The 13,403-nt window shown below is 39.6% G+C and overlaps 1 protein-coding gene across 2 annotated transcripts in view; it reads left to right on the top strand.

Annotated features, from left to right (window-relative positions):
* Nucleotides 1–13,403, top strand: part of tmem269 (transmembrane protein 269) — a 142,914-nt gene that overhangs the window by 61,609 nt on the left and 67,902 nt on the right. For both annotated transcript variants that reach the window (XM_067970124.1, XM_067970125.1), the window contains exon 3: nt 4,893–5,040. In XM_067970124.1, coding sequence (XP_067826225.1) covers nt 4,893–5,040 — 148 coding nt within the window. The remainder of the gene's footprint in view (nt 1–4,892; nt 5,041–13,403) is intronic.

Genomic DNA, 13,403 nt, shown 5'->3' with positions numbered 1-13,403 from the left:
TTTTCTGCCCAATATCTGGACAATAGCAAGCCCCAGGGATCATAACAGAGAACCCTTATTGTGTACACAGGCTGCTGGAATGCATGGAATGTATCACGTGTTGCTGCATGCTCCTTTATAGATGGCAGGCTGGATCAACACTCTTACCAATCAAGGCACAGGCTTGGAACTAATGTGTGGTTTTATTTACATAAGAAATATAAACAAACAGTACACAGTTTCATTTGGTGAGATATACTTTTCCCCCGCACTCTTCAATAAATGAAACAACAAAGTCAGAATTCTTTCTCTCTATGTATAATTTATAACCATAATGTTTACTAACTATAGCCTCAAACTAGCCTGACTCACTCGTCAGCCTGGCACAGAACCGTTAAACCAAAAAGTCTCACAGCGATGGAAGCGGCACACTCATGGAATGCCCTTTTTTTTTATTGAGAACTGCTAATGTCAATCTGTGAGATGAAGTCTCTGCCCCATGAGCTGTCAATCACAGAGGACTACAACCAATCCAGGACCCTGCCCTCTTTTCAAAGGGCTCAGCAGTAGCTGTCAATCATAGTCACGATGTCCCAGGTTGGTGGCCTATCATTTGATGTGTGACCAGGACCTCTAGAACTCTGCCTGGCTTTATGAATTGAAAAGAATAACATCCTAAACAATAAGATGTCACAGTGATACTTCTGTAGAACAATAGGGTCATCTTTAAGTATAGAACAAGATTGTAAATAATAGCCAGGCGAGATAATTAGCCAATTATACATCAAACCAATTGTGTGGGCCAAAACAACTTACTGCTCCCTAAACTATCGTATGATTTTAGCTGCTGCTGACGAGCATACTTTGTATGACTACTAGCAGTACAAGGTATGAGTTAATAATTTGATTATAGATCAAGAAATATAATCTCTTTTGAGAAGTTTTCAAAGCTAGAGAGAGAGATGGAAGTTTAGGGATGCACATTCTATTCTTTCTGTGGCCATGTTCTGAGCCAATGTATGACTTTTTTTCATTCTCCTGCAATGCAGTACACAGAGAATTGACATGCTATCACAAAGCAATGGCAAGGCATTACGTGTTTTGGCACTACAGTGCTCTAAACAGCTTTCAGTATTAATTTCCAGTTGCCTACTTCAGTTTTCTGTCCACTTTGGTGGCATTCATTTGTATGTGGAGGAACAAATGGGATTGAATGTTAAGTGACCACCCTTTAGATTGGTCTCCCTCATTCTTTGTATGTGGAGGCTGAATTACATTCAAAGCTGCCACCTTTGTCTAACTTAATTCTCCCTGATATGGAACTTGCTTTTTTGTGGTGTGCACAACATGTATGTGTACTAAAACTGCATTAACTTATTACCACCTGTTTCAAAAGACCTGAGATGCAATTTAAGAATAAGACCTTATTTGCAGTGGTGGTCACATGGTGACTGCTAAAATCTTAACAGGGCCAGTGTTTAGATCACAGACATTTCATTTGTATGTGGAGATTGAACTGCATTCAAAGAATGAGAAGATCATACCTACGGTAGGTAATCTTAACGTTTTTAAATTGTTATACAATGGGGCACACTTGTGAGATTTAGACAGTGTGTCATGTAACTGTTGATTGACATGTCATGTGATGCTATTGCCCTTTAGGTGAATTATAGTGAGTTTTTTTCCACAGCGGATTACTACTGCATAGACTATTTTGTATGTTATAAGGGATTTAACTGAATATAAGGGAAATATGATTTGAACAGATGCCATTTGTATGAAGGAATTTTTTAAACCTAGAATCTTCTGAGTCGGGGTCTCTGTACAATACTAGTTTAGCAGACATTTTGAAACTGTAGTGTTGGCTTCTGTGTTGCTCTGATCTGCTGTTTTCTTTCAGATCGAGAAAGACTTGAACTTGGCTGGCTTTGGAAAACACGTGAAGTGCAGGGTGCAAAACACAATAGTAGGACTTGAACCTTAAGCCTTTCTCCCACGTAAAGCTTAGCATTTAGGTATTTAAAAAGCACGCACATTTGAAAGTTGGGAAATGTGGGAAAGCAGCATGATGTCATTGTCCAATGGTTGGAGTGGGCAGCGGGAGAGGGATAGAGAAAAGTCTTTAACCCTTTCTTTGGCATATGCTTGTTAGGTTTGGGGAAGTTGCTGTTGAAATTGTTAAAATTTCAGTGTGGTAAGCTGATTTGTGAAAGAGTAAAGTATCTTTAACTCAAACCTGAATGGTTTAACCCTTTTTCCATTCGTTGCTAAATTTGTAAATAGTTCAAAAGTATAATTAATCCCAGCTAATAATTTGGAATGAAAGAAATATTGCTGTGTTTGTTTTGCTTTCTTTGTTTTTGTAAAGTATGCACACATTTTTCCCCCTGTCATTGTTAGTCATGAAAATGATCTTTGGAAGTGTTAGCTTTAACTAAGATTATAAGGGACCTCCAGGCTCTCAAATACTTTACAAACAATCCTCCACTATCTTCTTCCCAACACTAATTCATTTTTAGCGTTTTATTCACAGAATTAGCTTTAATCTAGATCTTCATATAGTTGGTGGTAGCTGGGGGGGGGGGTCATCAGCTAACATGCTGGTTTGCTGAAATGCATAGGAATCTAAGGGTTTTGTGTTTTTGAAGTACTTATGTTTGCTTGCTTTTAGCAGAATAAAGCAGCGATCGTTGATAGAGCAAAGTCTATTTAAGCACATTACATCAATAAGCCTTCCCTTATTAAAGCCTTTTTAAAAACTGAAGGAATGGCTTACTCTTGGCATTTTCCAGGAGCAAGATCCATTTTAGCAGCTCAATAAAATGTGATTTGTGTTTTTCTTCAGTAAAATAAATGTTACTGCATGCTATACTAACTGCATGGTGCAATAATGTAGTTGCTTGGAGTCTTGATTCCAAATGGCAAAACTTGGAATGGTTGATTTTAAAAAGAAAATTTATCTAAGCCAGAATAACAAACCATTAATATTTTAGTGATTTTAGTTAAAGCAGAGTAGCTTTTTTCTTTAATAACAAAAGCCCTCCTATGTTAATGTTTCCAATTATAGTGTAGTTTCCTTGATTTCTTGTAACCACTGGCAACACATGCTACCAAAAGGCTGTAAGTTATCCAGCAGTTGATGGAGACTGCAAGGAAAGGTGAGACATCCACTTTGACATATATTTTACTGCTTAGCTGGAATAATAACAATGAATCGGTCCTAGGAACCAGATACTGGAGAAGTGTTTAACAAAAATACAAGTTGCTTGGAGCCAGGAGTTTACCCTCTAAAGTTATGTTAACCAGTAGGTTTTGGAAACAAAAACATAAATACAACTGTTACTGAGCAGAACATTTCAGAATTGTTTGTTATTCTTTTCAATATAAAATCCATTTTAATTAGTACAGCTATGCAAATGTTATTTCAATGAAAAAGGAACATGATTCCTTTGGCCCACAGTTTAGTGGATTGTTTATTTTTTGAATGGAAGAAGGGTGAACATCTGAATTGAGCTAAACCAAGAATTAATCCCAATGATTGCTAATTAGTTCAGCCAGCCCCAAAAGTTTGAATGTCCATTGTTCTGCTTAGAATTTATGAGCTCTGAACCTTCATTTTTGTTGGCCCCCTCTATAATATTTGCCATTTAGCTTATTTTGCACTTTAATTACTGGAAGGGAGTGGCCATCTTATTCCCACCAATAACCAAAGTTTAATTTTCAAAGGTCATTACTGTTTTAATAATAATACCAGGGCTCAAAGCAATAAGTATTTGTCACATCTGGTGTCGACCCAGTGCAAAGGCAAACTGACCATTTTCAGCCTTCCTCCATACTGATGCATTGATAACAGGCCTGGATTCACCAAATAATGCCCCATAGCCACTACAATAAATGACGGTTTTTGACCCAGGGCATTCTGGTTCAGCATAAGAAACAATCGCAATACATACAAAACAAGTTTGGCTTGACTGCACTTACACAAATGTTCTGCTAATGTTGGATATATTGAGATTATGTTAGACAAGCTTTTGCGGTAGGGATGTCTTGAAATTTACATATACTGATGTCTGTTTATATATTCAACTATTGCTTTGTTGCTTTTTCCAGTATGATAATTATTCATCACAATAGCCAAAGATATGGCATATCAGAAAAAGATTAAGATGACCATATAGTCTTTTTTTTACTGGGACTAATGTTTTCAGAAAAAAGATCTTAATTCTTGTGATGTCAGTTAACTGCTATGGATTATTCTTAATGGTATTTTGCAACATTGATATTGATGCAAAAAGTAACCAGATTATCAGAATATTAAATCATATCATGACATCCCTATTGGATTGTTTTGCCACATGCCCATTCTTGGTCCCGTGCAAAAAGGTGGTCCATTAGAGTGAAATTTAAGTCTGCTCTTTGTTTCACAGCGAATATCTCTACTGATATGATAGCCCTTCTCTGATCCAAAGTACTATCAATAAATAATATTCTACTAAAGTTCCCTTTGGGCTATGTGCCTTTACAACAAGTTTTGTTTATTTGTTCACCTCAGCTGCTAGCCAACAGGTCCTACCAAATTCATGAACTCAGTCATTGCTGTTAATGGACTGAACAGCAGGTCTTCAGCTAGTAATTTTGAGCCCTTTATGTTGACGGGGAAAAAATGTCTACATTGATCCAAAATCCAGAAATGTATTGCTTGTCCACAACCTTTCAGGTAGACCAAGTTACATTATGCCTGAGCAGACTTTCACTTCCTTTTTTCTATTGAGGAATGCATAATACCAGCAGTGTAGTATTTTGCTCTGATTTTTCTCCTCTCACCAAATCCCACATGTCCTGTAGAGATGTTCTAGATATGGCTACCAGAATTAACATTGTAGTTACCTGATTGACTGCATTTTTGGTTTTAGGTATTTTCCAGTATGCTAAGAAGTTGTTTCTTAGTGAGCAGGCAGGCCGGGTCCAGCTTCAAGAATTTGCACGCAAGAATGCTGCCAATGCACTATCTCTTACAAATCTGGTGATGGGACTGTCTTCAATTCTCTGTAGCTTAAATGGGTGAGTGCTAAATATCTGCTTAAACTGAATATTCCTTATGGATAGTCATCTGGAAAACTTACAATCTTTTTTGTATTTCTTTGAAAAGGACACATTACAAAAATGACAATTGGGACTAATGCTCAGAATTAATGACAATAGTCGATTAAGTCGAATGGGGGAAGGAAGGAGACATTTGGCTTTTGGAAAAGGGTGCTGACATATTGCAGGTTAAATGCATGTAGGAATTGGCAGTGTCATCAATGCAGGGACTTCGTGCACAAGTTTTCGTGATAAGGCAGAGTTCAGGCCACTGGCAGTGAGGAGCTACTATCTTACATAGAAACATAGAAAATAGGAGCAAGAGTAGGCCATTCGGCCCTTCGGGCCTGCTCCGCCATTCAAAATGATCATGGCTGATCATCTAACTCAATACCCTGTTTCTGCTTTTTCCCCATATCCCTTGATCCCTTTAGCATTAAGAAATATATCTATCTCCTTGAATACATCTAATGACTTGGCCTCCACTGCCTTCTGTGGTAGAGAATTCCACAGGTTCACCACCCTCTGAGTGAAGAAATTTCTCCTCATCTCGGTTCTAAATGGCATACCCTGTATCCTGAGACTGTGACCCCTGGTTCTGGACTCCCCAGCCATCGGGAATAGCCTCCCTGCATCTAGTCTGTCTAGTCCTGTTAGAATGTTATATGTTTCGACGAGGTCACCTCTCATTCTTCTAAACTCTAGTGAATATAGGCCTAGACGACCCAATCTCTCCTCATACATCAGTCCTGCCATCCCAGGAATCAGTCTGGTAAACCTTCGTTGCACTCCCTCCATGGCAAGGACATCCTTCCTCAGATAAAGAGACCAAAACTGCACACAATACTCCAGATGTGGTCTCACCAAGGCCCTGTACAACTGCAGTAAGACATCCCTGCTCCTGTACTCAAATCCTCTTGCAACGAAGGCCAACATACCGTTCGCCTTCCTAACTGCTTGCTGCACCTGAATACTCGCTTTCAGCGACTGGTGTAGAAGGACACCCAGGTCTCGTTGCACCTCCCCTTTTCCCAATCTATCGCCATTCAGATAATAATCTATCTTTCTGTTTTTACAACCAAAGTGGATAACCTCACATTTATCCACGTTATACTGCATCTGCCATGTTCTTGCCCACTCACCCAACTTGTCTAAATCACATTGGAGCCTCTTTGCATCCTCCTCACAGCTCACATTCCACCCCAGCTTTGTGTCGTCTGCAAACTTGGAAATGTTACATTTAGTTCCCTCATCCAAATCATTGATATATATTGTGACTAGCTGGGGCCCAAGCACTGATCCCTGCGGTACCCCACTAGTCACTGCCTGCCACCTGGAAAAAGACCCGTTTATTCCTACTCTCTGTTTCCTGTCTGTCAACCAATTCTCAATCCATGCCAGTATATTCCCCCCAATCCCATGTGCTTTAATTTTCCACACTAACCTCTTGTGTGGGACCTTATCAAAAGTCTTCTGAAAATCCAAGTACACACATCCACTGGTTCTCCACTATCTGTTCTACTAGTTACATCCTCAAAAAACTCCAGTAGATTTGCTAAGCGTGATTTCCCTTTCATAAACCCATGCTGACTTTGTCCAATCCTGTTAATGCCTTCCAAGTGTTCTGTTATCACATCTTTTATAATGGACTCATAGAGAGAAATGGAATCTATATCTCATGTAAGCTGCAGAGGAGAAGGTGGTGGAACACAAGCCTGTAGGGTTTAAGACTGAAGGCTCTCTTGTAATAGGTATTTCAGAGAATCTCGGCTATGCATATAATAATTGAATTAAAAGAAAATCATTCCTGGAAAGAGATGATAATTTTGCAGGTGGGAGAGCAAGGTAGTGGATGTGTGAGGTGGAGAGTGAAAGAACTGCCAGATCTTCGCAAGGAAAAGATGGTGATCAGACAAGTGTAGAATGGGGGAGGGCAAGAGATTGTGATTGAAGTTTGCATTTAGAAAGGAGAAATTTTAAAAACGATAAGGCAGTTTCTTTCTCCACAGATGCTGACTCACTTGCTGAAATTTTCCAGCATTTTCTGTTTTTATTATAGGCAGTTGTTAGTGGAATAGTCTATCTCTGTAAAAGTTCTAAGAACATCTGTTACACTGCAGATGTCGCATTGTAAAGTCAAAAGCAACAGAATGCATGCAGGAGTCAGAATTTTACAAGCTCTTGCCTAAACGTGAGTTATTTCATGTGCTTTCTTCTGACTGGGGCAAAAAATTTACAAACACCTCCTAATCTACAAATTTTCCTCATCAACATCAATTAAACTCTAATTACCTCAGAGTTTGTTTATTTACAGCAAATGGACTTGTAGCATTAAAAGGACCGGCCAATTTAAGCACAGCTCCCCCTTCTCAACTGAATAATCCATGATGCATTTCATGTTATAATGTTCCTATAACTATAAAACAAGATATCATCCAAAGTACCATGAACAGTGTAATGGGAGATTGGCTGGTAAAAATAGATAGGTATGAATAAATTTAAGAAGAGTTTTAAAGACGAAAGTTCCTAGAGAGTTCCAGAGAGCAGGACCATGGCAACTTAAGACTGTGCCATCAGTGGTGGGGCAGAGATAAGTGGGGATATGCAGAACACTAGCATAGGCAGACCAAAGGATGCAGGAAGGGACATAAGGATGGAGGAATTTGAAAAGGGAGGGTGGAGCAGGCCATGAAGGGATTTGAAGATGAGGGCAATTAATTAAAATCATTGTGTTGGGGGACAGGGGACCAGTGTAAATCAGTGAGCATGGGAGTGACTGTCAAGCAGAACTTTGTACAGCTGGGTAAAATGAGTTGGGGCTTATGGAACAAGGAGGATTGGAGCAATTGAGTCTAGAGGTGACAAAAGCTTGGATAAGGATTTCAGCAGCAGTGGATTGAGTTAGAGGCGGAGGCAGGGATGTTACAGAGGGGGAGGTAAACATCTTGGTGATACATAGAATGTGGGAATTGGAACTCAACTGCAGGACAATCAAGCTGCATTGTTTCCCAAGCCCTGATTTAGCCTGGGCAGGAGAGGGTATGGAATCTGTGGCAAGGGAGCGCAGTTTATAACGAGGGATATAAATGATGGTTTTAGTCTTCCGGGGTGTTCACTTTAAGGAGGTTTTGACTTCTTTGACATAATATCAGTCAAGGAACCTGACAGTACAGAAGTGGCCAACAGAAGTGGTGGAGAGGTAGAGCTTGAAAGTATACTTCAGAAGCTGATCCCATACCTGTGGATAATATCACCGAGGGGCTGGAGGACATGACACAGCATAGATCCTCGAGAAACTTTTGAGGTGACTGTCTAGGGCAGGAAGAGAATCAGTTGCTGGAAATGTTGCTAGCTACGTTTGGACAGGTCGGAATGACACGAGCAATCCCACAGAGCTAGACAAAAGAGGAGAGTTGATGGAGAAAATTGTTGTGTTTGACCAGGTCGCATGCTGCTCAGTGGTTGAGGAGGACAAGGAAGGAAAATGTACTCCTATCACAGTCACAGGATGTCATTTTGACTTTTTCTTGGTGCTATGAGCAGGGCGGACGCCAGAGAATGGTTTTGAACGGAAAGTTTTGGGAGAGTCGGGTTTGGAGCAGGGAGGTGATGACACAGTCAAGGACTTTAAAATGGAAAGGGAAGTTCAAGGTGGGACGGTAGTTGAAAAGGATGGATGGGTCAAAGGTGAACTTTTCAGGAGGGTAGATGACAATGACAGTTTTGAAAGGGAGAGGGTTGGTGCCTTAACAAAAGGAGCAATAAACAATGTCTGCAAGCATTGGGGTCAGGAAAGGTATCTGAAAGATCAGGGGTTGTGTAGTGCATTCCACAGCTTTACATCCCTCTGTGTAAAAAACTTTTGTCCTGTTCTCTGTCCTAAATCTCACATTTAATCTTATATTTATGTTCCCTAGTTCTATATCTCTCAATCATTGTTTCTATCCATTCTGTCCCATCCTTCATAATTTTAAACACCTCTAACAAATCACCCCTCTTCTAAAAAAAAACCCAATTCTTTGAGTCTTTCTTTGTATTTATATTTTCTCATACCAAGCAGCATCCTAATGAATCTGTACTGTAACCTTTTTATTGCCTCAACATCTTTCCTGTAATGTAGAGGCTAAAACTGGGCATAGTACTCCAACTGTGATCTTACAAAGGTTTCTTATAGATTCACCATTGCATCTCAACTTTTATATTCTATACCTCTTGCTCTAAACCCCAGTATCCATTAACATTTTTTATGCCCTTATCCACTTAAGATGGTGCTTTTCATAATGTTTTATGAACCGTAACCCTCAAATCCTTCTACTCTTTCATAGCACCCAAGTTTCCCTCATTCAAAGTATAATTATTTTTTTAAACAAAATGTACCACCTCGCATTTATTGACAATGAATTCTATTTGCCTATTCCATCATCTTATCAATAGGCTCTTGCAGCTTTCTTTGGTCCTCAGAATTATTTACTATACCTCCAATTTTAGTAACATTTGCAAATTTGGATACCACTCCCTTCAGTTCTATTTCCAAACCTATACAGTAGGCAGAAGCAGTACCAGAACAGAACCAAATGGGACATCACAACCCACTTCGAACCAGTCTGAGAAACTGTCCTTACTTCCTACCCTCTGTTTCTTCCCTTATGACCAGATTTTAATCCAATTTGCTATCTTCCACATAATTCCATACCCCTTAATCTTCTTCAGTAATCTCCTGAGTAGTACCTTGTCAAAGGCTTTCTGAAAGTCCATGTATACCACATCCACTATATCTGTCTCCTCCTCAAAGAGCCCTCAGGTTCCTCAAGCACAATCTTCCTTTCTGAAATCCGTCTTAGCTGCTTTTAATTATTTTCTCTTCATCTAGATATTTAGTAATTTCATGTTTAATTAATGACTCTAAATTTTTCAATACCACAGATATTAAACTAACTTCTATAATTACTTGGGTTAGATGTGTCTTCCATGTTGAATATGGGTATTACATTGGCCACTCTCCTGTCCTCCGGCACACATCCACTCTCAATAGAACCTTGAAGTATAATTTCTAGGACCACTACTTTTTCTTCCCCCATTTTCCTCAGAATCCTTGAATGTATCCTATCAATCCCAGCACCTTGACCTCCTTTAGCTTAACTAACTTCTCTTATTACTTTCCTTTTGCTTATATTATCTCTCATCTCGCTTTTAACCAGCATTTACCTCATCCCCAGTACCCTTCTCTTTTGTAAACACTGAAGCAAAGTTACCACTTGTTAATAATATCATATTAATAAGGTAATGGGGTTGTAAAAAAGCAGGGGAATGTTATTAGTAGGGGAGATGAGGAAGTGGTCAGAGATAGCCTTATTGATGATCGAGATCTTGGAGGTTGAGAGTCTGCTTGAGATAGCGAGGTCAAATGTGTGGCTGCAATGTTGGTGGGAGAGTTTATGTGAAGGGTGAGATTGAGTAATGACAGGAGGGCAAGGGGATATTGATAAGAAGATGGAATAGGCAAATATTAAGTTGGAGGAGAAGCAGCTAGAGGAGTTTGTAGATTGAAATTAGATGGTTGTTAGCGATCCTGTGGCACTACTCAAAGAAGAACAGGAAGTTCTCCTGGTGTCCCTGCCAACATTTCTCCCTCAACAAATATCATAGGTTAACTGGTCATTAATCTCAATGCTGTGTGCAGGATGTTGTTGTCATAAAATAGTGCTGCATTTGCCTACACAGCAACAGTCATTATACTCCAAAAGTAATTCACTCTGACATTTTGACAAGATAATAAGGCATTCTATAAATGCAAGTACTTCTTTCTTGGTAAAGTTTTTCCAAAAAGTTGGTAAAGTTTCAAACTAGACCTATGTAGCCCAATGTCATTACACGTCTATCCTTGCGTCAAACACCTCCAGTCAGACTGTGGGCTAGAGAACAGGGCATCAATGTCTTTCTCAGTTGAAAATACAAAGCATTGGTTGAGTCATGTTCTTCATTGATTTTTATAAGATATTCAACTACTAGTAGTGTTACATTGGCTTCAGACTAAAACATTGGTGCTACCAACTGCAAATCCAGAAGTGGACCAATAATGACTCCATGGGGTCAGTGACTCCAAAATCACAGCAAATTAAGTGCTGGCTGTGTAGAACTAAGATGACCTTGCATGACAGTGCAAGGTCAACTCACTTAAATATTTTAGTGGTACTCCTGACACATAGCACATGGGAGTGCCATAGGGGTTGGAATGTCAGCCATCAGTTTTTTATAACTTACAGCTGCTGGGAAGTGAAGTCCCCTTACTGGATCTGGCCGTTGAAGACTGGTAAAAATGTGCCAAAAATAAAGGGCAGCCCTATATTACGGATAAGGCCATCCACCAGCAAACCTCCCCACTAATCAGCATCTCCTACAACATCCGTTCTAAATGAGTGCTTAGCAACTAGAGCGCTGTTCAGCTGCTTCATTTACGTTATGGGGAGATTGCTACTTTAAATACACTGTGGGGCTTTAATGAACCTTGCACACAATTTATGGACAGGCTCCCAGTGTGCTACTTGCCGGCCGGCCACATTGGGGTCACGGAGCACATATGTCCGCAGTAATGCAGAGACAGTCTGTGCCAGGTGCACTGTCCATCATATTATCATCTTCGCTATTTCTTTCTCTGGACCTTTAGATATTGTAGGATGCCAGTCAAAAAACACTGGGGCAGATTACATAGAATTATACGCCCACTAAGAAGTTTCTTAAAAGATGGCTTCAACTCCCGTCTCAGCAGCCATGCAAGCATTTTCAAGCATTAAGAAGTTTGCTTCAGCAGGGGTATGCTAAGTACAGCGGTCTGTTATTTGCCTTAGCCACAGCATTCTTAATTTGTAAGGCACCAGCCCCCAGCCAATTGAAGTGAGTGGTTGGTACTTGATAGCAGTTGTTATGGAACCTCTCAGGTCCTCTGGTGGAAAGGGAAGGTCCTATGTTTTACCCTTCTGGTTTTAGCCATATTTCTATAGACAATTGCAACACCTGTGCTGTTAGGCCCTAGCTGAGGATGTTTCTTTGAAATGGGGACAAGCTATCGAGGTTTCACTTTTCTATCACTCTTGCTAATGCTGTTTGGAGGACATAGATTTCTTCTTGGCTCCAGTTGAGACTGAAAGAATGTATGAATGCTCCTTGACTTCTAAGGCCATTTTTGCTTCACCTGTTGTGGATTTCTGGAATAGTTCAGACTAAGTTTGGTAAATTGCTCAAAACACCTGTGCTCCATTAAAGGCATTGTAGAAGTTGTACATGAAAATATGTATGGAAAATGGAAGAGCTATGTCCAGGACACTGCAAAAATGCAGATTGAAGCTTCAACATTGCTATCTTCTTTCCCTCCTGGGGGAAGGGAGCCATGAACCACATCCAATATTTTGTACTGAAATGAAATTTTGTCATATCAGATGAATGGGTAGGGGAGACTATTCAAGAGGTTTACTTCCATGTCAACAACATCATGCTAGAGTTTAAGGAGATCACTTCCTTAATACAGAAAGACAATACTTATACTCAAGCATGGCACAAGCAAATGCATCTTTTAATTAAAGAAAATAGAAAGGATAAAAGAGGAAATAGGCTCAGAAATCTTAAGACTCACACCAAATGGATGTTGACGCTTGGATTAAAATGATACCCAAAATTAAAATGTTCAAATACAAGAGGGCTGTAGAGGACTGCTAAAACAACTCCATGACTCAAAAGGGTATTGAGAAAGAAGCTAGCATAAAGAACGGGAATTTATACAACTAAAATAATGCTGCAAAATGAAGAACACTCATACTTTCTAAACCTGAACAAAGAAAGAACTGTCACCAAACTTTGATATTGATAAGTTATTTTTTTAACATTAAGCAATGCCCTTCCATAGACTGGTGATGCAGCACATTTTCCATAGATTCAAAGCTAAACCCGCTTCATATCAATGCAAGTTGTGTAGCATAGAGGCAACCAAATCAATGTAAGTGGTTCAAGACCACTTGGTGTATGATTGCAATTGATGCAAAGCAAAATTTAAAACATCTTCACACAGTCTTTGGACTGCTTTGGGATTCTAAATGTTATTTTTAATCTTCTGTTGGCGTAGAGCAGGTTGCCCAATCAACTCTTCACCATTAAAATTTAACTAGCATTCGAAATTCAATGATGCACAGTGCTCCATTTTTCTTGCCTGCTGTGGATACAGCTGACAGGGTAACTCAGGTCTGTCAGATCATATGAACATAAGAAAAAGGAGCAGGAGTAGGTCATACGGCCTCTTGAGCCTGCTCCGCTATTCAATCAGATCATGGCTGATCTTTGACTTCAACTCTACT

This window comes from Heptranchias perlo, chromosome 32, assembly GCF_035084215.1.
Source record: "Heptranchias perlo isolate sHepPer1 chromosome 32, sHepPer1.hap1, whole genome shotgun sequence".
Classification (NCBI taxonomy): Eukaryota; Metazoa; Chordata; class Chondrichthyes; order Hexanchiformes; family Hexanchidae; genus Heptranchias; species Heptranchias perlo.
This window is presented reverse-complemented; position numbering and strand designations above follow the sequence as displayed.